At 49.5% G+C, this 22,547-nt stretch overlaps 1 protein-coding gene across 1 annotated transcript in view; it reads right to left on the bottom strand.

Annotated features, from left to right (window-relative positions):
- Window positions 1–22,547, bottom strand: part of Col4a2 (collagen, type IV, alpha 2) — a 136,483-nt gene that overhangs the window by 48,900 nt on the left and 65,036 nt on the right. Inside the window, exons 5-6 of the mRNA NM_009932.4 lie at window positions 1,592–1,726; window positions 640–684 (exon numbers count right to left, since the gene is read on the bottom strand). Coding sequence (NP_034062.3) covers window positions 640–684; window positions 1,592–1,726 — 180 coding nt within the window. The remainder of the gene's footprint in view (window positions 1–639; window positions 685–1,591; window positions 1,727–22,547) is intronic.

Here is a 22,547-nt window from a genome sequence, read left to right as displayed (position 1 = left end):
TTTCCCTCCCACAAGAAGTTAAAGTAAACTAGCTTATAAAAACACTTTTATTGCATTTTGAGATTTTCTCATGAACAAGCCATGCTCTCTCTCTCTCTCTCTCTCTGGCTGGCCTTGAACTCATGACAATCCTCTTGTTTTAACCCCCCCGCCCCCCCAAGTGCTGGGAGACAAGCATGAACCACACCCTGTCTATAACTCTCTTTTTGACTCCCTTATGCCCAGCTACTACAAAGAGTCTGGGCAGCTGCAGAAGCTGCAGAAGTGGCCTTCGTTCTATTCTGGCACTTGCTGGGCCATTTTATATTCAGATTGTCCCATGTGGCAAATGAACTCTCAAGACCTGCTCTTCACAGAGCATCTGTGAGGCATGCTCTATCCTCCTGACGGTTAACAAGGCTCAACTTTAGCAAAGTAGATTCAGTTCTGGAGCCCTGCCTATAGGAACCTCCAGGAAGGAAATGCTTTGTCCATTGTTTGTCGAGAATCCAGGAGGAGAGAGAGTGCACTGAACACCCCCCGCCCCCGTGATGCCATAGACAAAGGGAAGCCGGCTCCTTTCAAAGGTTTCTTTAAGTTATAAATGCATTGCTTGGAACACACACAATGTTTAACCTTCTCATCTTCCCAAACACTTACAGGAATTCCATCTGCACCGGGGAATCCAGAGACGCCTCTCGCTCCCTGTGAAGAGTCAGAACAATTAACAAAAACAGAAGGCCCAGTGCCCACCCACAGAAGGAGGACCCCAGCCAGGACCTCCAGTGCCCACCCACAGCAGAGGACCCCAGCCAGGACCTCCAGTGCCCACGCACAGCAGAGGACCCCAGCCATAACCCCTGTGCCCACCCTCAGCAGAGGACCCCAGCCAGGACCTCCAGTGCCCACCCACAGCAGAGGACCCCAGCCATGACCCCTGTGCCCACCCACAGCAGAGGACCCCAGCCAGGACCTCCAGTGCCCACCCACAGCAGAGGACCCCAGCCATGACTCCTTGTGCCCACCCACAGCAGAGGACCCCAGCCAGGATCTCCAAGTGCCCACCCACAGCAGAGGACCCCAGCCAGGACCCCTTGTGCCCACCCACAGCAGAGGACCCCAGCCAGGACCCCTTGTGCCCACCCACAGCAGAGGACCCCAGCCAGGATCTCCAGTGCTCACCCACAGCAGAGGACCCCAGCTATGACCCCTGTGCCCACCCACAGCACATGACTCCAGCTAGGACCCCTTGTGCCCACCCACAGCAGAGGACCCCAGCCAAGATCTCCAGTGCCCACCCACAGCAGAGGACCCCAGCCAGGATCTCCAGTGTCTACCCACAGCAGAGGACCTCAGCCAGGGCCCCAGGGCCCACTCACAGCAGAGGACCCCAGCCATGACCCCTTGTGCCCACCCAGAGCAGAGGACTCCAGCCATGACCCCTTGTGCTCACCCACAGCAGAGGACCCTAGCCATGACCCCAGCCAGGGCGCCAGGGCCCACCCACAGCAGAGGACCCCAGCCAGGGCCCCAGGGCCCACCCACAGCAGAGGACCCCAGCCAGGACCTTCAGTGCCTACCCAGAGCAGAGGACCCTAGCCATGACCCGTACCACATCTCCTTTTGGTCCAGTTGGTCCAGGAACTCCCCGTTCGCCCTTGTCTCCTTTGCGGCCCTGTAGTCCTGGGAATCCTTGCAACCCTGGGGGGCCATTGTACCCCTGGGGGCCCACTGCCCCTGGCTGACCCTGTGGGAACAACACATGTTCAGGATCACAGAGGAAGACAGGCACACGTTCTCAGTCAGTCACTTTCCAAACGACTCTCCCCACTCTCCACAATCCTTAGGAACGTTATGGAAATGACCATCTTCTACCAGGGCCACCACGGAGGGACTGCTGCTGGCTACGGAATGACATCAGAGATCTTGAGGGGAAACAGCTTCAGTGTGAAAATGAGAGGGTGTGCCACGTGAGGTTGGTGGTGAGCGACCCAACGTCACCTTGCAGTTGAGTGTCAGCTTTGCTTGGCTTCTGAAAGTCTCTTCAGTGTGAAATGCTCCCAGCGATTTCCCTAATATAAGGCATACGGGTGCTACACAAGACAAAGCACATCCATACAATGGAATATCACTCACCCTTAAACAGAAAGCACAGGCACGTGCTCCAGTGGGGATGAGCTCTGAGGACATGTGCTTATGAAATAACCAATAATGAAAAGATACCAAAGACCTTACTCAAAGCTGTTCATATCTCTCCTCTACTGGTCCTTGTAGGAGCCACGGGTCTGTGGATGGAAGAGCCCGACTCATTGAAGACAGAGACTGATGGGGGAGATTCAGAGACCTACCCCAGAGCTCAGGCACCCTACCTCCTCAACCCAAGGAGAGTCTGCAGTGGTCTCTGAGTTTCATCTTCCAGCCTTTCCACACTAGCAAATGCCCAGCCAGGGTGGGGCAGGCTGAGCATGGTGAGTAGGGGTGGGGTTTATGCATCTCAGCCTCCTCGAAGACTATTACAAACACGAGGCCGGTCCCACCGTGTGGTTTGCTACGAGGACAGTGGCACTGTCGGGGTAGACTCAGGGACATCCTGAAGCTGTCCCTGAAGCTCTGTGGCTTAGTTGCTGCTTGTGTGCTTGGGAAAAGAACATGTTTTGGCTCCGACTTCTATGGGTGTCTTCTGGTCACGTTTGTCTTGTTTTAGTTTGTGGCGCTGCTAGGATCTAGCTTTCCTGGGATCCGCCATGTGGAGGCCAACCCCTGCCAGTGTTTACTGTGACCCCTGGGGGGGTGTTACTCCTTACAGTGGCATCTTTACTGTTTGCAGCCTGCAAGTGTGTCAGTGGGGATAATCATTCTAGAACTGAGGAAAACAGTTCCTGGCTACCACAGAACCTGCTTGTGAGGCTGTCCTTATCCCGCACGTTCAAACCCTATTGGCAGGCCGACACAGACGACTCCATGAGCTCAGTTTTCTCCGCTGTCAGCAGACCTTTAACCCGCACTTCTTGGATGGGGCGTCTAAGTTAGGTGTGAACTCTAGTCTTGTTTCCTCTGGAGCTTCCTGTCATCTCTTCGCCTTGCACAACCCAGTGTGTTCCCTGAACTCACAGGTTTGCACAATCCTCACCTTTATCTAGATCCAAAATACTCTCGTGGCCTCAGAAGGAAATCCAGACCCAGCAAGCAGTCCCCTTTCTCCCCAGCCTCTGGCAACCCCACCACCCACTGGCCTCTGTCTCTTTGGTTCCCTCTTCTATAAATCAGTAGAAATGAAATCACATGACAGGTGTGAGACCTTTTGAGTCTGGCTTCTTTCACTCAGCGTAATGCCTTGGGGGCTCGTTTATGTTGTGGCACAGACCAGTCCTTCATGTTCATGGCTGAATACTATTCCACTGTATGGATATACTGCAGTCTGTCCTTTCATCAGCCAGTGGGCATATTTGAGTGGCTCTACCTTTTGGTTGTTTATTTACACGTATGTATGTGTGTACCTGGGCATGTGTGCCATAGCACACATCTGGAGATCTGGACTTAGTGGGGTTAGTTCTCCCTTTTTATCTTTACATATGGGTCCTGGGGTATCAAACTCAGGTCTCCTAGTTTCACTTCAATCACCTCCCCTTGCTGAGCCATCTCACTGGCCCACTTGTGTAATGATGAATAAATAAATAAACAAACAGTCTTGCTGTCAGCACGTGTATCAAACTGCCGCCTGAGTTCCTCCTAGGTTTCTGGTACCAATTCCCAGGACTCAGTGGATCTCAGACAATTACACATTTAAGTTTCTGACCAAACTTTTCCCTCAGTGGCTGGATCAGTTCACAGCCCTACCAGAAATGCCCCAATTTTGCTTCACCCTAGCTAACACGTTCTTTCTTCTTCGGTGTCTCTAGCCAATCTTGTCAATTTTGAACAGTTGATGATGGACCAGGCTGCGTTTCTCGGTGTGTGTGTGTGTCTGGGGAGAATGTGGGTTCTGACCCCTGACCTCTGGGGCTGGAGCTCCTGTTGCTAGGCTGAACCCTGCCTTGTGGGATAACTAGGCGTTGGCACACGGCCTCACTGTGCTCTTGGGAGGTATGTTTGGATCGGCAGGCAGGCTGGGGCTTTCCCCAGGATGTCCTGCCCGGCGGGGAAGTGCTCTGTGGAGTTCCAGGAGCAGCTGCACACACAGGTGAGGAGGGTTTCCCTTTGTGCTAATCAGCCACTGCTGTCCTGTGTGGAAAGGTCCAGCTCAGAACACTTATTTCCATCTCTTCCTCTCCTTGTGTGTAAAGAGGTTAAAAATAAAGCTGTCCCAACAGAAGGTGCCCACTCCACGTGCCTACATGTCAACCCCCGAACTCCCAGATCTACAACGCTCTTCAAATTCCTGCTATGCCCTTGAAAATCTCCTTCCTCCCACACCCCCATCCCATCCAAACTGCAGGGACACAGAATATATGTTACAAACCTGGGGACACTTTTCAAAGGACCTATAAGGTTGTGTGTGCACCCTCCACTCCTGTCCCGTTCTATCCACAGGGCTGGGCCTCCTAGGGAGTGGGACAGTGAACACCATCACTCCACTGTGCACCTGCAGGAAGTGGCCTGCCAGAAGCTTAGACGCAGCAACGGTTGTGGCGTGACAAAATGCTGAGTACCAGTCGGGAGGAGCCATAACTGGGCTCAGAAAAGCCCAGCATTGCGGGCTGCCTGCCTGGCTCCTGGATCACCTCTTTCCGCTCTGCGTCTCCGTGTGGAATCATTCTAACTTCATGCTGAATTTACTAGAAGTACATTGTCCCTGGCATGGCTCCGGAACCCTGAATCTCTGTCTCACACAATTCCTAGGTTCTTGTGTGCATTGCTGTCGGAATAACAGCATGTCCCACACTTCCCTCCACATGGCCCTTAAGGGAGAAGACAGTTATCTTTAAAATAAGAAACTTAGGACTAAGTTCTAGCTCAGAGACAGGTCTGGCTCATTGAGTCAAGCAGAGCCAAAAACAAACAAACAAACACCCCCATTATGTCAGCTAAACATTAACTTTAATTAAACATCCCTAGAAGACAGAATAAATGGGATAAGGGATTTGTCCGCTTGACCCCCCATCATTCCCTTTCTGGAGTCACACCTGGTGTGTACCTGGTCACAAGTCATTTTTGGTGGACGGCAAGGCCAATCAAAGCCAATGTTATTAAGTTATATGGCTAAGTAAGAGGTGTGCTTAGAATTCCAGGCTCCTGAGAATGCTCCCGAATTTGGAAAAGTTTACATCTGGAAAAGGGGCCAAGTGTCATCAGAACGTGTGCAGGCAGAGGCGACAGGACATTTTGGACAAAGGCCAGATAAGCCCAAACACCCACCCCCAAGGACAGAACCGGCCCCTGCACACCAGGATGTTCAATCTGGCTGCAGCCTTTCCGGGTAGAGCAGAATAGACTCCCAGTGACGCAAAGGATGAATGGTAGGAAATCCCCTCTCCTTCCTAAACCGACTCTTCCTGCCTCACCTTTCATGGGCACCAGCCCCAGACCCTCCTACCCTCCCCAGCCCCTTGCAGACTCTCCCTTCCTCTGAGGGCAGTAGACCACGACTCTTGACGATCCTGGGGAATTCCTAAGTCCTAATGAATTTCTGCAAGCTGATGGCATACACTGGCGAATTCACAAGATGTCCATGATGGCAGAAAGGGCTCCTTCAGGATCCAGGACACGTGTTCTGTGCCCTAGGATTTGGAACTGTCTACTGTTCATGAGGGTGACGGTTCACGTGTGTGGACGTGTTATGTCACCTGCAAGGGAAACGAGAGAGTACCCACCTAACAGTACGTGACACAAGAGACTGAGAGCTACTTTCCAAAGCTATTTAACAGATTGTGGTTAAAAAGCAAATGGCGTCTGGCTTGGTGAGATGGCTCAGCTGGTAGAGGAGATTGCTCTGAAGATGGATGGTCTGAGTTCCGGACCCGGGACGCACATGGGGGAGGGAGAGAACTGATGCCCAAAAGTTGTCCTCTGACCTCCATACACACACAAAGGCACACGTGAGCCCCTCCCCCACAATTGATTAGTTAATTAATTAAATCCACACACGTTGAAGCAGACATTCAGCTTTTACTCCCAGGACCCAACTCAGGGACATCCACTTGTAGTGGCTCAGACTCAAATGAGAGAGAGAGAAATAATAAAGCTAAACCAATCCGCAGCTCCCACCTGCAAAACGGGTAGAAGAAAACACTGAGACTTTGGGCTTGTAAAAAATTTCTTAGACACACACACACACACATACACACACACACACACCACCAAACAAAATAGTGGAGAAGATTAAAAAGTTTGATCCTCCAAATTCTGCTGAAAATAAAAAGGCTCTAAACTAGCCAAGTCTGTCCTGAACTAGAGGAGGGACTCCCTGTCAGGCTCCTATTAAACCTCCTGCTGATGCCTGACACTTGTGAGCCTACAGTGGTGGCCTGGTGGCCCGGCTCCCTTAATCGTCTCTCCTAAGCAGTTCCCAGCATCTGGCTCTCACCTCTTGCTCCACAAACCGTCTGCCGAATGGCTGGCTGCTCACATATCTGGCTCTGCCTCACTCACAGTCCTCCCAATTCACCCCTAGTTCTATTTTTAGAACACTTTCCTTCTGTTTTTTTTTTTTTTTTTTTTTTTTTTTTTTGTGGTTTTTGAGGCTTGAGCCCAGAGTCTGGCGTGTGCGAGGTAAGAGCTTCGCCACTGAGCTACATCCTTAGCCTGAACCCCTTTGAAGACCACTATAGTAACATCACAGTTTCTGAGGTTCAACCGAGGGGGCGCTGCCCTTCAGAGAAGGCTGCCACCCTTACTGTCCCAGCCCCATTCAGTTCTGTAGTCCCCTGGAGCCATTCAGGAAAGTCTTGTCTTAGCCCTGCACTGCCCCGGGGAACTGCTGATTGTTGGCTCCTTAGAGGGTTTGGCTTCTCTGTCTACACAGCAGACAGAATGCTCCCCGGGCCCTCATGATGAAGTCATCAAGGAGACCACCCAGGCTCATGGAAGGAGGCCTGAGTATCAGACCCTGCTCAGCATCTGATTAGATAATGAAATATCGTGGGCAGCCAAGGCGCGGGTGAGGCAGGCTCTGGAATGCTGGGTGTTCCTCCTCCAGAAAGCTCAGGCCGGTAATGTCTGAACCTGGCTGCTTTAAGCATGACTGAGCTGAACTTGAACATGCTTAGCAATGGGTAGGACCTTAGTGGGACCGCTGTGGTTCACAGGGGGTCAAAAGTTGTAGAGGAAAAGGGGTGTGTATTGACAGAAGTCTGTAAAAGCCTAAAAAGGAAATAATTTTAATGTTTACTGGATATCTCAGTTTTGAAAATTTGAAATGAAATCAACATTCCTGGTGGAAGGAACAGGGCCAAGGGGGATAATAGTGCAGTTCCAGTAGCCAACACCAGGTGGCAGTCATTCTCAGCCTGCAGGCGAAGTTAGGAAACCTGTCCTCTGGCTTGAAAGTTTTGAGTCTTTCCAGGGTCACATGACTCAGCTCTAGGGAACAGAGGGCAAGTCCCTTATTTGTTAACCTCCCTTGGGGATAATCCCAAGGAAAACTGTGATTGCCTAATTCCAGTTAGTCCAAGGGGCTATCATACCCCACTTCTCTTAGAGTAATTAAGTCAATAACTCATAATCTGTCTTTTAATCTTGTTAAAGTAAAGTATGCCAACTACTGACACTGGGAGCCTGCTCCCATGCTTACCCTGACAGCACTTGCAACAATGACTTCAAGTGACATTAGAATGAATTCCTCCCCAGGACTGAGTCAGCACATACCTAACAGCCTTGGATCTTTGCTAAGAGCCATTTCCACCTTTGTTAACACATTAGATTTTAATTCCTGTAAAACTCAGGACACATATTGTCACTATGCTCATTCTCTGAGGGAAACTGAGGTGGGGGGTGTGGCCAACCAGCCTTGTACATTCCGAGAGAGTGAGCTCTCACCGGAGATGGCCATGTGGTTCTGGAAACCCACTGGCAGCCTGGGGCATGCTCCTGTAGAAAGGGACTCAGGTGTGAAGCCAGGCAAGGCAGGACAGGTATGGGGGAAGAAGAGCAGAACAGAACAGAGCTGGTGGCGATATGGATTAGGGACAAGATAAAAGGGTATAAAAGTGACTTCTGAGGTGGAGAGGCTAGGAGATGGACCACAGACGATGGACTGGGAGGAAAGTCTGTGGGTGGCCGAGGCATCGGTGATGACTGTTCATGTCACTTGACCACCACACCCTATCTGAGAAGGCAGGATGTTGTGGTCTTTGAATGGCCAGAACTCCGTGCTGGGAGGTGGAGGAGCCACCATAAGGCACATGAATGGCACTTGGAAAGAAAAGCTTGAGAATACCTCCTACCAAGAGACCTCACCTCACCAGGGAGGTGCTGACTGCAGCCCTAAAGGGCCTAAGGACGCTTCTGGAACAGCTCTGGAGTTCTCTGTCTCTTTTATCTCATACCCATGTGGCCTCTGAAGGGCTTTGTTAGTATATTTGGTTTGCTCTTATTTTTTTAGACAGGGTTTCTAGCTCAGACTAGTCTCAAATTGTTACCTAGCCAAGAATGATCTTGGGCTTCTAATCCTCCAGCATCTACCCGCCCTGGGATTACAAGTATGAGCCCCATGCCCAGTTTCTGCAGTGCTGGGAACCCAACACAGGGCCTTGTGCATGCTAGGGAAACAAGCTACCAATGGAGCCACATTCCCAGTCCCAGTCCCACCCCTTGCTGGAGTCAGAACCCACATCCTTGTATATGTTAAGCAAGTATTTTGCCACTGGGCTACACTCCAGCCCTAACCGTTGACGTTCAATTCTGGGAAGGTCAAAGGCAGACAGTCCACATCAGATCACACAACATCACACACAGCCTTTCTTCCTTGCACCTTTAGAAGGATCTACTCTTTGGGAGGAGTCCTAAGATAAGACCTGCCAGTCCTTGAGGTGGTCCTTGGGGTACCCCCCTCTCCTATGACACTGTCGCAGCCTTCAGGTTAAGCGTGTCTTCTGGACAGTGATTAAGAGGCTAAGCTTACAGGACTACGGTTCTGTAAGTGAGTCTGGTGTCTCTGCACTTCCTCCCTCGGATTCTCATCTAGGATGACCCTTCTGATGTCACTGAACACGTATCCTGAATAAACACAGACCATAGGAGCTCTACCTCCCATCTCAGTCTGTGGGAAGCTAATGCATGGATCAGTTATGCAGACAGGAGACCCAGTGACATCCTTCTGCAATCCAGAGAATGACTCAGGAGGCATGACAACCCCCCCCTTCCTTCTTCCTTGGAGACAGTGTTTTGTGTAGCTCAGGGTGGCCTCAAACTCACCCTGTAGCAATGGATGACTGAACTTCTGATCTTCCTGACACCACAGTAGGAACTGGGGGTTGGATGTGGTTCTGAATTCAGGGCAAGCACTTTATTGACTGAGCCCCATCGACACCCTTTTACTTTCTAAAGACTTTATCTACTTTTATATGTATGAGTGTTTTATCTGCCTCCATATATGAATGTATTCACATGCAGTGCCCGAGGAGACCCCCTGCCCCCCAAGACTGGTGAACCCCTCAGAACTGGAGTTACAGACTGTTGTGAGCAGCCACGAGGATTCTGGGAAGGGAAGAATCCAGATTCCCATGCAAGAACAGCTGGTGCTAACTGCTGAGCCATCTCGGGCTCTCCACCAATCCTTTCCTCTAATGACACTTAAATTCTTCATTATTTTATCTTTTATGTGCACGGGTGTTTTGCCTATATGTATGTCTGTCTGTGCACCACTTCAGATCATGGTGCTCCTGAGACCAAAAGAGAGTGTCTGATCCCTTGGAACTGGAGTTATCACATGGTTGTGCTCGGCCTTAAATGGAATATATATATATATATATATATATATATATATATATATGAAGAAGAATAGCAATTTTCTTCAATGAAATGGCAGTAGACACTGAACACAGCTCATCCTCCTGAGGTCTGTAAAGGTTGGTAACCTCCCCGTGATCAAGATGAGGCCACCTGACTTCCTTAGTGAGCAGCCAGGGAGATGGTGCACTATGGACCTCAGGCAGGATTTCCATTACAGATGTTGGTTTTCCTTGGCATTTGGGATATCCTTCCCAAATGACCTAAGCCTCTTAAGGAGACTGTTTCTACAAGAGCGTACATATTCACGACATGTGTGAGCACACATGCACGTGTGTGTGCCTGTCCTCAGCTCCATGTCCTCGGGGTTCCCTGCTGTGTCTTAACTTGCTGTGCAATGGGGCAGGAGCCTGTCTGCATGAGAACAGCCATTCATTCCTAGGCAGCTCCATCCCAATTCCCAAGGATGGTCCAGCGAGGTCAGCTTGGCTAGGCTGGCATGCTGGGGACACCAATCATGCTCACAGGAAAGCTAAGATGGCAGAAGTGTGGAGAGCAGTGGACCCATGACTCCCCTGATGTCCCATGGCCAGCTGTGACTGTGAGTCCTCGTTCTGTGGGGCTCACAGGCTCCTCATTCAGATATGGCCCAGACACCTTCCAAAGCCACTTCCTCTCTCCCATCTATAACTTGAGCCAGGGAGAGCTGGCTCTTGGAGTTCCTTGGATCAAACTCTCCTATGAAGGAGGCAAATGTTCTCAAGCTGAGGGCTTTTACCCTGTTCCACAGTCCTCCTCCTTAAACGGGCATTTCTCCTGGGTGCTGGCTCAGGGCCATCAGAGGTATCTCTGGAGTTAGCCAAACTCAGTTCTTGTCAGAAGCCCTGGTAGGACACCTCACCTCACTCTCCATGTCCTACCCTTCTCCTGGACTCTGCCCAAGCATCCGCAGATCCCTAACCACAGAACGTCTAAATTCCCTCCGGCACCATTGTCCTGCCGTAACCCTTCTTTCTCCCAATTCTGGAGTCCAATTCTGGACAAGTAGAGACACTGCTAGCATTTGGCTTAAATCCAAGGACCCAGCATGCTTCACTGTAGCTGCTGTCCTGTGTTTCCCCAGTCTGTCCGTCTCTCTTGTCCTCTCCTCTGGGTCCTAATAACCCGTTAGCGAGCTTCTCCTTTGCCTTGCCTGGACAACTCCCTGGTCTAGAAGTCAAGGGCACTCTTGTGTTACGCTTACCTTAAACCTGTGCCACTACAGAACCCATGGCGTTCCTTGAGTATTTTGATGGTTTCTAACGATGCCCTGATGTTGTGAACACATCTTTCTTCCTGAAAAGGTCGCTCCTTGCTTCTTCTCTGAGATGATATTGGGATAAGCCCTCTTTGATCTGCACCTAGTTTCTTAGCTGATCTTACACTTCCCTATGAAACCCCTTCTGTGCCTGTTTTGCATCTTGAGGGGGCCAGTGCAGTGCCTGGACCACACGCTTGGGGGTGGGGCTGTTGTGGTTGCAAAGTCAACTTGGCTAGCTATTTGACATGGATCCTGTCTATTTATATCCACCTGTGTGCTCCCTCCTTTAGTGCCTGTAACGCCCCGGAAGCGTCCCCTTGTCACTGCTCCGTCCTCACTCCCAGCGTGGCTCCTGGGGTGAGCTTCCAGGACACCAGAGGCCCTTTGCAGGATTAGTCAGAGAGCTTTCCTTCCCTGACATGCATGCAGAAAAGTCCACCAGCCTCCTGGAGGCTAGGCAAGCATGGAAGACCAGTCTTCATTTATCTTCTAGCAAGCAAGACAACCGAGCAGTCAGCTTGGTTAAATGGAGTCAGGAGAAATGTCTATCCAACCTCCATCCATCCACGCCTCTCTCTATCTTCTGTCAGTCTCTGCCACGTATCCACCGTCTCTATTTATCTTTATCATTGATCCACATGCCTAGTTATCTAAGTACACACGTGCGCACACACAGGTGGACTGTTATATGTCTCTTACACTTAGAAGGTGTAAAAATGGACTTTGGGCCAGTGAGATGGTGACATGGCTTGTGACAGGGAAGCCTGATGTGTGACAGGCAAGGCTGATGATGTATGACAAGCAAGTCTTATGGACCGAGTTCAACCTCTGGGACCCATACGAGAATGGAAGGAGAAAACTTATTCCACAAAGTTGTCTATGACTTTCATGAGCACACTGTGGCACAACCCCACCCCATCTTGTATATACACAGTTATAGGTTTAAAAGGGTGACTGCCGGGGGCTGGGGAGATGGCTCAGCGGTTAAGAGCACTGACTGCTCTTCCGAAGGTCCTGAGTTCAAATCTCAGCAACCATATGGTAGCTCACAAACATCCATAATGAAATCTGACACCCTTTTCTGGGGTGTCTGAAGACAGCTACAGTGTCCTTAATAAATAAATAAAATCTTTTAAAAAAAGTTGATTGTCAATGGTGCCAGAGGGAAAACAGCTGACTTATTTGTAAATCACAAATAATTCAAATTAAATTTCTTATTAAAGTACTGTTATCGTAGAAACCCATTTCCAGTTGTACAAACTCCCCTTTGAAAGCAACTGGGTGGCCTGGGTTTGCCTGGGTTTGGGGGAGGTATCTAGACATGGAATGGTTTCTAACTATGACTCCTAATTTGCTGGTGTGTCCTCAGCCTGTAACCTCTTTAAGACCAGGCGGTATGCTGATCTTGAAGTACAGCTCCAGCCTTCAGGGGTCCTTCCTCTGTGAACACTGAGGGCCACATTTGGCCATGACTCCCTAGAAAGCTTTCAACATATCTAGGGGGAGCTTTCTGGTGTGCTCAGGCCTCTTCAGCTCAGAGATTTAGGGTTATGAATAGTAACCCACTATCTGGTCTACACTGGGGAATTATGGCTTATGCGATTGTGGGAATGTACTAGCCATTCAGTTTGGCAACCATTCCTGTGATCCAAATATTAATTTTTTTTTTCATGCAAAACAGTAGCACTGCTCTGGATCTGACACACCAGACAAGAATCTGGGAGGCAGAACTGTGACCACTGTGGGCTGGCTGCAGTCTACCCAGCACAGCGATCAACCACAGTACTATCTCCTGCTGTGAAGAGCCCTGGCTGTCGCTGTCTGTTAGTGTACCTTTCCACAAAGCAACAGACAAGACAGTTCCCAGTGGACACTGCCAGTTCCCCTCAGTGTGAGTATGGCAGGTGGGTGTCCCCTGTGAGCTGGCAGGGTGGCGCATGGCCCTGATGGGCCTCTCCTGTCTCTTCTCTCTTAGCTTTCATGCAGGGATTTCTCCGTGGTCTCTTGAAACGCTACTGTCCCTCAGACCTCAGCCCAGCTCCTCTGGCTGCATACTCTGCCATTTAACTTTATATCAGAAGCACTGAACTGACCCAGAAGTGATAGCGTCAAAGGCCAGATAGCAAAAGGAAGCAACTTAAATCCACCACCGTTATACTGTTTGCTAAGCTGTATCACCTGGCAGAAACTGCTCTGGTCTGAGTATGTGAAGATCCCCAAAGCCCACATGCTGAAGTGAATACCTGTGCCCCACCCCCCACCCCCAAAGTGGCATTGAAGGTTTTGTTATCAGAAGGTGTGAAGGTTACAGGTGGATCTTCATAAACGGGTTAGTGGACTACCCTGTCCATGAGAGGACACAGGAGCTAGGCACTGCCTGGGACGCAGTGACTCCTCCCTCGACACTGAATCTGTGGTGTTCAGGTGTGGGCTGTTTGCTTTCGTGAGTATGAGTACCACGTGCGCACTGCCCATGGAGGCCAGGGAAGGGCACTGGATTCTCGGGAGCTGCAGTTACAGAAGGGTGTGGGTCTGGGAACCTAGACCAACTAGCAAGTGCTCGTTGTTTTGTTTTGTTCGAGACAGGGTTTCTCTGTGTAGCCCTGGCTGTCCTGGAACTCACTTTGTAGACCAGGCTGGCCTCGAACTCAGAAATCCACCTGCCTCTGCCTCCCGAGTGCTGGGATTAAAGGCATGCAACACCACTGCCCGGCTAGCAAGTGCTCTTAACTGCATTTCTCCAAGGCCCAAGCAATGACCTTAAGTTCTCTAGTCTGAGGTGTTTGGTCACATGGCCACATAGACTAGAACAGTGACTTAGTCACAGAGACAGGGTTTCTAAGACTCTTGAGAGCAGGGGTTCTCAGCCTTCCTAATGCTGCGACCCTTTAATACAGCTCCTTATGTTGCTACTTCCTAACTGCAACTTTGCTACTGTTGTGAATCATAATGTACATGTCTGATATGCAGGATCTCTGCGATGTGGCCTCCAAGAAGGGATCACGAATAACAGGTTGGGAACCACTGCTCAGGACCAACAATCCTTCAGAATATAAGCAGAGCCGAGCAAAACACCCAGAGCCATCAGTAAGGATTGCTGTACCCAAAGAGGATTTTCTAAACTAAAGAAGAACTTTGAAGAAGCCTAACAAAAGCACTTCATTCCCACAGGAACCCCTTTCTGGAGTTCCTTTGGGCCACACAATGCTCCATGCTGCTCGATTATGTTCTTATTCATCTTAAAATGCGTGGGTCAGACCATCTTAAGCTGGCGTGACGCAGTCAGTGTTAACACCATGAGTGTCACAGCAGACACTCTATGAAGATGCTGCCTCTTTCTGTCCCACAACAGAGAGCTAAGCCCCACCATGGAATCAACCCCCGAAACGGAGCTGGAGTCGAGGGTGAATGCAACAACTGGGTGGAAGAGTTGGCTGTAAAACCAAAGTCTGTGGAAGCCAACTTCATGGTTAGGAAAGAGCTGGAAACGTGTGGGTGTGTGCTCAAGGCCCGAGGAACATTCCGGAAGTTCAGCAGATGTTTTCTGTTAGGAGGCATTGGAAGCCTCGAGGGCTGTCTGTATCTCCTTCTTGGGAAACAAGATGATTTAAGAAAAGAGCAGTTTTCTGCTAAACTCACAAAATGCAAAGCTTATTGGCATGGCGACCTTCAGACCCTTCCCAGGGAGCTCAGAGCACTGCCTTGGAAAATCTGTGACAGACATCCCACCTGCTGTGCATTCTGCCCTCTTATTTCCCTATCTCTCTCAGCTGCTAACAGTTTCTCCAGGACCGGAAGAGGTGAAGCCTTCCCTCCCTTTGGAAGACAATGTTGGAGTCACAATGGCTTTTCTTGGGTTAGGGTGTTTCTACATAAACATTGAAAAATGGGGACTCAGACACAAGAAGTCAGAGGCCTCTACTGGACAGAAGATGAGTGAATTAATGTTTAGGAAACATGTAGGATTTCATTTAAATATTGCATCTGCTGGAGAACGTTCTTCCGCATAAAGATTGGTGCATGGAAGATTCAGACTGTATTAACAAAATGTCCTTTAGGAGGAGCTGGAGATGGAAGCTACTCTCTGGTCAGTGACGGATGAGCTTGCACAAACATCCCACTCAAAACCTTGTTAAAGTCTAGAACTCCAGCTGGCTGGGGCTCTGGCAATCTAATCAGATTGCTCCACCAGCTTACTGGATATGTTGCTAACGTGGACCATATTCAAGGACATAAGATGCTTTTAGCCCTGGGAACATTACTCAAGCCACTGAGAATTTTAATGGTCTGAGCCACAGAGGGAACTTCTGAAATGACCAGGTTTCAGACAACCAGAGTGAGCCCCACACAGACCCTGCCAGCACCTAGGCAGTTTCCCTCCTAGAGGAGCAGGTGGCTTACAGCTTTCCTGCCAGGAAGATGATGGGGTGCACACATGACCAGATTAAACTGCATTAGGTCAGTTGTGTGGGAATTTACACGTTAAACAGTTTCATGGCAAATCTCCCAAAAACGTACCCGATTTTTGAAAAGTCCCATTTTTTTTCCCATGTCTTTCTTAAAACTGGACTGTGTCACCCAGGGAATATTACACACCTCGGAGGAGGAAGGATTTCACAAGACTAGGCTCAGCCCAGTCGTTTTTGGTCATTTGTGGGAAAACAACCAGCGAGGGAGTTCTGATTTACAGAACTATAGTTCGGGGCCAGCCAAGCTTGGGGGCTAATTAAACACCCACCAGGTTGACCCGCACTGCCTGGTCCTCATGTCCCCAAGTCAGATGGGGTCAGTGTCTCTGGCAAGGTCTTAGGGTGACCTATGATGAGTAACCCAAGGAGGTTTTTCTTAAAAAACAAAACAAAACAAAACAAAAACCAGTGCAGCCCATGATGGCCTAGAACTGCTATGTTTCCAAGGACGACCCAACTCTTGAGAGCTAGGAGTGCTTTAAACACATGACTTAATCTAATTTTGCAGCTGGGACACAGGAGTTGTCCACCCAGGGACCTGGAGTAGGTGGGTAGCCGCTTTCTTTTGGCTTCTCCCTAGTGCCCCTCACTCTTTCCCTTTCTTAGCCTCCTTTTCCAACTGTTCCCAGAATGCCAAGCGCTGAGCTGCTGCACACAGTGTATGTGTTCTTTTACTCTCCCTGCCAATTAAACAAAACAAAACAAAACCAAAAAACTCACAACCAAAATTTGGCAGGAATTAGCAATTGACTTTTTTTTTTTTAATAAAATTCTCTAAGTTGGGCGGTGGGGGGCGGGGGGAGTTATTTCACATACCTAAGGAAGAAAATAGTTTTCTAGGAACGTGATCCAAAGGATGCTGTAATGAAGCCATGCCATGCTAACTTGGTTGATGGCTTCCAACTGCCACCCTCTCTGGGCCAGATATGTCTGCTTCCACGCACCAGTGATGGTGAATTCCTCCATTCCATTTCTAAGCAATGGTGACTCCAGACTCTCTGAAATCCCCACTTCTTCACTGATGCTATTTAAATTGGCAATGTGTTTCCCCATGGCAAACCCAGTCTCTTCCTTATCATGTAAAATGGCCAGGGAAATGAATTTCCAAGGAGGGGCCAGGAAGAGGACACAGAGGGAAAAGGAGTAAAACCTGCGTAGATTCAGTCTTTTGTGTTCTAAGAATAGCATCAAAGCCTCTGGCCAGCAGCTGATCATCCTAGAGGCCTGATGGTTGTCAGGCTTGCCAGTGTGGACAGCTCTTTTCTTAGGCTAAGGCTGCTCTTAAGCTGGTAGCGGCCTCTCTTCTCAACTCATCAGAGAGTTGCTGAAGTCTCGCTTTAGAGATCTCCTACTGAACTCAAAAGTCAAATAAAAAAAAAAAGAAATTAGTGACTGTGAAAAAAAAATAAGCTTGAGGAGTGAGTCTCATGCCCTCCATTCTCCCTCAACTTCTAAATCCAGCACGGATCTCACCCCAGCCCACTCCCTCCCATCTCCACCAAGGACCATTTATACACCGGGAAGCCAGGAGGCTCATTGCAGTCTCCCTCTGTCCTCTCACCTGATTCCCTCTGCTACACTTCCCTAAGTGGCAGTCCAAGTCTAGGCCAAGACTTCTGGCTTCCAGCTTTGATTTACTCCCCAAATGTCTTGTCTGCCTTGCCAAGATTGTGAAATATGCCACCTACACTGTTCTTAAAAAGTAAAAAGAGCTCAATGCTTTACTAATGGAAAATATGTATCCGTCACTAAGTGGGAAGGAGAAATAGAAACTCATTTGTAATCTCTCTCTCTGCTTTCTCTCTCTCTCTGCTCTCTCTCTCTCCTCTCTCAGCTCTCTCTCTCTCTGCTCCCCCCCCCCCCCCACACTAAGCAAGCTCCCACAAACAAAGAGCCCATCCCTAATGACCCATTTGAATGAATGACAGATCTGGAACACAGAGGCAAAGGATAGCTCAGGACACTGTGGGGGTGGCTTTTTGGTTCCGGGTCAGCACAGGCCACCTCTCTGTGGACCTGCCTGGCAGAGCTCTGCTGGGAGCAGCATCCAAGACTCCTGTGACGCATCTCTGAGTGACCAGCATGGGAGCCTTATCTCCAGACAGACAACTGTGGGGGTGGATAGACAGCTGGCTCGGGGAATGTTTCCAAAGCCCTCCGACTGTCATGTACCGTTAGCAGGGCTCCCTGCACGCTTGGCAGGCTTGCTCCAGCTGGAGCGGCTTTATGCCCAAGGATGGTAAGACCGTGGGTAACTTGCATTAGTCATGTTGGTCAGCCTGTGGCTGGCAAGGCTCAGGACTTGGAGAATTCAGGGGCTTGGCTTGAACCAAAAAATAAAACCACAGAACATTCTCGCATTTACAAGGTCGCTTCTCTGAGATCTGCTTGTGCAGTTTACAGACCTGTTCTTAAGGAACAGCAGATCTAAGGCTGATGTCATTGCGTTCTCACCTGCCGGCAGCGACTGCCTGCTGTGCTCTCTCTCAAGAGAAGTGGGGTGGAAGGGAAATTCCTATCGTGACTTTGAATGGATTTCTGATGGAATTCAATTACAAGATGTTCAGGACTTATCGTCTGGGATTACTGGCAGAGTTTAGGAAAGGGATGGGAAGGGCTGAACTCAGCTGGTACAGCGAGTGCCTAGCGTGTAGTGCACGAAGTTCCTGTGAAGAGCCGTCCTTGCATATGTATGTAAGATGTTAAAATGTATAAATTAAACATGAAAAGGGGATGGAGCACTGTGGTATTCCCCTAAGGCAAAGGGCATGCTCTCTGCCCACAGACCTTCTGCTTGGCCAGATCTCATCATGCCTGGGGTTCCTACCTCAGAGGAAGGGCAAGTAAGTCCCCAGATGAGTGGTTTGGGAGATCCGGGGTGTGGCAGGAGCTGAAGGCTTCCCATCTCCAACCTGTGGTCTTCTGAGACCATCTTGACCCTCTGACTGCAGGAGCAGAGCAACTTCTGTGTGTACCTTCCCAACCTCTAGGCTAGCTGGTGAGTGAGGAAAGGAAGGATGGTGTCACACCCTCATGGGACCGCAGACTGACGAATGGGCTGAGGGCGAGTGAGGAGAGTGGGGCAGAGCCCACAGACTGACGAGGCCCCAAAATGGTGGCACACCCCTGGTTCGAAACTCACGAGTGTTCAGTAAACCAACCCCCTGACACCTTCTCTTACTTAGCATGGCAGCTTCCCATCACAGGTAAAAGAGAAGCAACTTGTTTCTACATGGAGGAAACCCTGGGTCTGCAGGGCTCCCCGAAGCTGTCTCTCTGGGCCATTGTAGGGAGAATGCTGGCCAACCTGGCATCCTCTTAGCCAGTGACTTGAGCTCTAATTTCCTAGGAGACATGTGCTGGCCCTGTGGAGGAAACAAGGGCTTTGGTTTTTTTGTAAACTGACCTTGCAGGGTTCTCCTGCTCCCTGGTTGTCTCTTTCCCTGTGCATTTCTAGCAGGCTGTGGCGATTCCCTGTGTGCCTTTAAACTCCATGGTTTCATTTTGACCTGTGTTTGAATGAGCTTTTAACTGACAACCAAATCTAGGAGAGCAAGTGGCAGGACCGGAGAGGAGGTGGGAGTTGGCCAGGAGGCCTGCGTGGCCAGGAGGCGTGGATGGACCTAGGTTTCTGTGTTGAATGCTTTAGTGGGATCTCATCCAATCCCAGCAATAGCAGGTGATGCTTCAGCCACTGGGAAAAGAGTCACCTCCGAGTGTGCTAAGGCTTGGTGGGAAGCAAGCAGCAACAGGAAGCTGGTTGTTGGCTAAAGACTGAATGGGAGACTGGGCTGCCTCAGCTTGCTCTGTGGCTGGGAGTGTAGAGTGTGTGTTTAGGTACAGGAGCGTATGTTTAGTGTACAGGAATCCCCGTGTTCATTCTCCAGCACAGAGAAGAAACCCGCAACTTCAAGTTCCTTGGGCCCTTTGTCCCAATAGTCCCGATAGCCATAGGGAGGGACACAATGTCTCCTTAGCATATCTCTCTTCAGGAAGTTTCCACCCCACCATTCATATTCCCGCATGCTCAGCTTCCTGGGACTTTCTGTGCCAGTTGGGTCCCAAATGGACATCAGCACTGTCATGTAACTGCCACTGGAGAGGGGCAGCCAATGTTACTCACTCTCCGAGGAGCCGCACAGCGCGGCTCTTGAGTCGGGCAAGAGGACAGCCTTTTCTTTAGAATGGGAGTTTGCTTTGGCCTGTCTCGAAGGACAGCAGAAAATATAGATGAACACCGAAGAATCAAAACCTAATACTAAAAGCCTCACTCCCTCACCATCCCAACGCATTTCAGCAGGATTGTTGTTTTATGTTATGTGGGTTTGAGTCGTAAGGGCTGCGCTCACAGAAAAGTCATCCTGACGTCACTTACACCAGAGGCTGCTGGGGGCGTGGCTTCAGGTTCTGAATTCACCACCCCCTTTGGTCAGCTTTCAAGTGAGCTTGCCCGAAAACTGCAAAGAGACTCAGGTTTACCTCACAACAGTTGCCTCCAGCAACCTCAACCGGTTTATCTCCAGCCTTTCCTGAGTGTGGATGGCCCTAGGCTGTCTCTTCCATCCTTGGAATGGTTATCTAGATCAACGTCCCTCAAGGGAAGAGCAGCCTAGGTTCTTAGTCATCCAGTTGACACTCAGTATCTGATGGTAGGCTTCCTTCTCAATCCTAATCTACACCTTCCAGTAAATCTTTCCCTTGTAAGTCTCCCTACAGCTGGGGCAGACACCAACCAATCAGTTACCTGCTATGGCCTCTTCCTGGACGTATGGATAAATCTCCATATTTCGCTTTCTGGGGATGAAAATCGCCCTCCACATCTTTAGGCAAGGTCTAATTGGCCGTTAAAGGAGGAAGAGGATATGGGGGCTCCCACAGAAGAGCAGACACTTCCAGGGCAGGAAATATCCGATAATTATTCCTGCCACAATTAGATAGGGGGTGGGGAGGAGCGAGAGGAAGTGGAGGGATTCTCAGGAATCCCTTGGGAAAACAGGAATGAGGCAGGCCGTGCACTAATATGGGCTTCTCTCTGCTGGGGAAGGGACACCATCTGTGGGTGAACAAGTCACAGGCATTGCAAAGAGGAAGACAAGCAGAACTGGGAGGGATCCTGCAGGGGTTCTCAGCCTTCCCAACACTGCCACCCCCTAATGCAGTTCTTCCCGTGGTGACCCCAACCATAACACTACTTCCCTTGCTACTTCATGGTTGTAATTTTGCTACTGTTGTGAATTGTAATGTAAATACTTTTGGAGATGAAAGTTTGTCAAACTGGTGGAGATCCACAGGTTGGGAAGTATTGCTTTAGAGGGTGACTGTCCGAGCCTGGCTCACCTCTCTTCCCCTCTGCAGATGAACGGCCCACAGCAGTCAGCTTCCAGAGACGTTCTTGGAACTGCCTGCAAGTCTTTGGAATATGCCACAAGCTCCACATGGGCGCTCTTGACCACAATTGTAGATTTTTTTTCCCCCTCACTGATCAATTCAGGCTGTTAGGATTTCAACCTCTTCTTTCTTTTAGAATCTTAAGTTGAAGTTTGTCATCTGCACCAATTATTGTTGGAAATCTTAATAAATCACCATGAGAAGAAACAGAATGTGTGTATGAGAGACAGAGAGGGAGAGAGAGAGAGAGGGAGAGAGAGAGATCCAGAACAGAAGCCTACAGACTGCTCAAGTTTTATGGGCATCTAAGGAGAACTAAGATATTAAAATACCTTATGATATTATGATATCATGATTCATGATTAAGAGGTTTTTTCTTTAGTGAGCTAGAGACTCAGTCATCAGCGCTCACAGGTTGTGTAGACTGAGAAGTGAGGTGGCCCCTCCTGGGATGGGTAGAAAGTCTCCAAAGGAGCTATGGCCATTGGTTGTCTCCACTCTCACACACAGGTTACCAGAGATTGCTCCATTTCTCCGTAATCCCGCTGACCACTTGGTTAGTAAGGCATTAGCTACAGGGCAGGGTTTTAACTCTGCATCCTTTGGTGTTCAGGAGCTTATGCAATGTCACTGGGACAGGTCATGGTTAGACCCATTATTAAAGATCTGCCATTAGCAGGAATGAATACTTCCAAAGCTCGGAGATAGCCACAGACGCTGCAGCAGCAGGCAGCTAAGTCTAGCCTGGGCACGCTTGTCTGGTTACTGACTTGGTGGAAGGTACTTCTTTTGCAAACCCAAAGTCCCAGCCTGCTGCAAAGCTCGGGCGGGAGTCACCAGATCTATGTCCTGAGGACTTTGACCCATGTAGGGGTCAAGGAAAACTTCTTCAATCAATGTAGGATTCTGGACTCACAGTTTCCAATGAGATTTTTCAAATTCAACCCAAAGCAAAGAGAAACAACAAAAACTGACCACAGCACTACTAAAAGTAGACACATTTTTCCACGAATGAGGAAATGCCCTAAAAATAATTTTTGACCCCACTCATTTACCCACATTTATAAATTACTTGTGACCCGAATATTGAATAAACAGCAGGAAAAGATACCGCCAGACACAAACAAGAGGCTTCCACGGATACATGTCTGTTTAGAAAATAGTTGTCGATACATAAATAAGGATTTGATTCAAGTTTGGTTATAATCCCAAGCGTTCAGAGTCCCATGGGAACGAGGACTCACTGACCACAGGCTTGATGTGAGGGGAGCTCTCTGGGGTCCTCGGCTGCCTGAGGGGGCCTCTCAGGCATGCTCAATGCTCTGTATAGAATTCCTCTCCGAGGAACATGCTGGGAACGTCATTGAGAATCACCATCAATGGAGTCAAAGGCTGTGAGAACAGCTCCCCAGTCGCCGGAGGACGAGTTTCCGTTGCTCTGTGGAGTAGCCAGCCTGAACTCAGAAGTCACAGATCGGACTGCTCACCACCATTGGAGTTTTGAAACAGGACTTTTGATGGAGCAT

The sequence above is a fragment of the Mus musculus genome, chromosome 8, assembly GCF_000001635.26.
Source record: "Mus musculus strain C57BL/6J chromosome 8, GRCm38.p6 C57BL/6J".
In the NCBI taxonomy this organism is placed as follows: domain Eukaryota; kingdom Metazoa; phylum Chordata; class Mammalia; order Rodentia; family Muridae; genus Mus; species Mus musculus.
The sequence above is the reverse complement of the archived record's forward strand: the minus strand, read 5'-3'. Positions and strand labels throughout refer to the sequence as shown.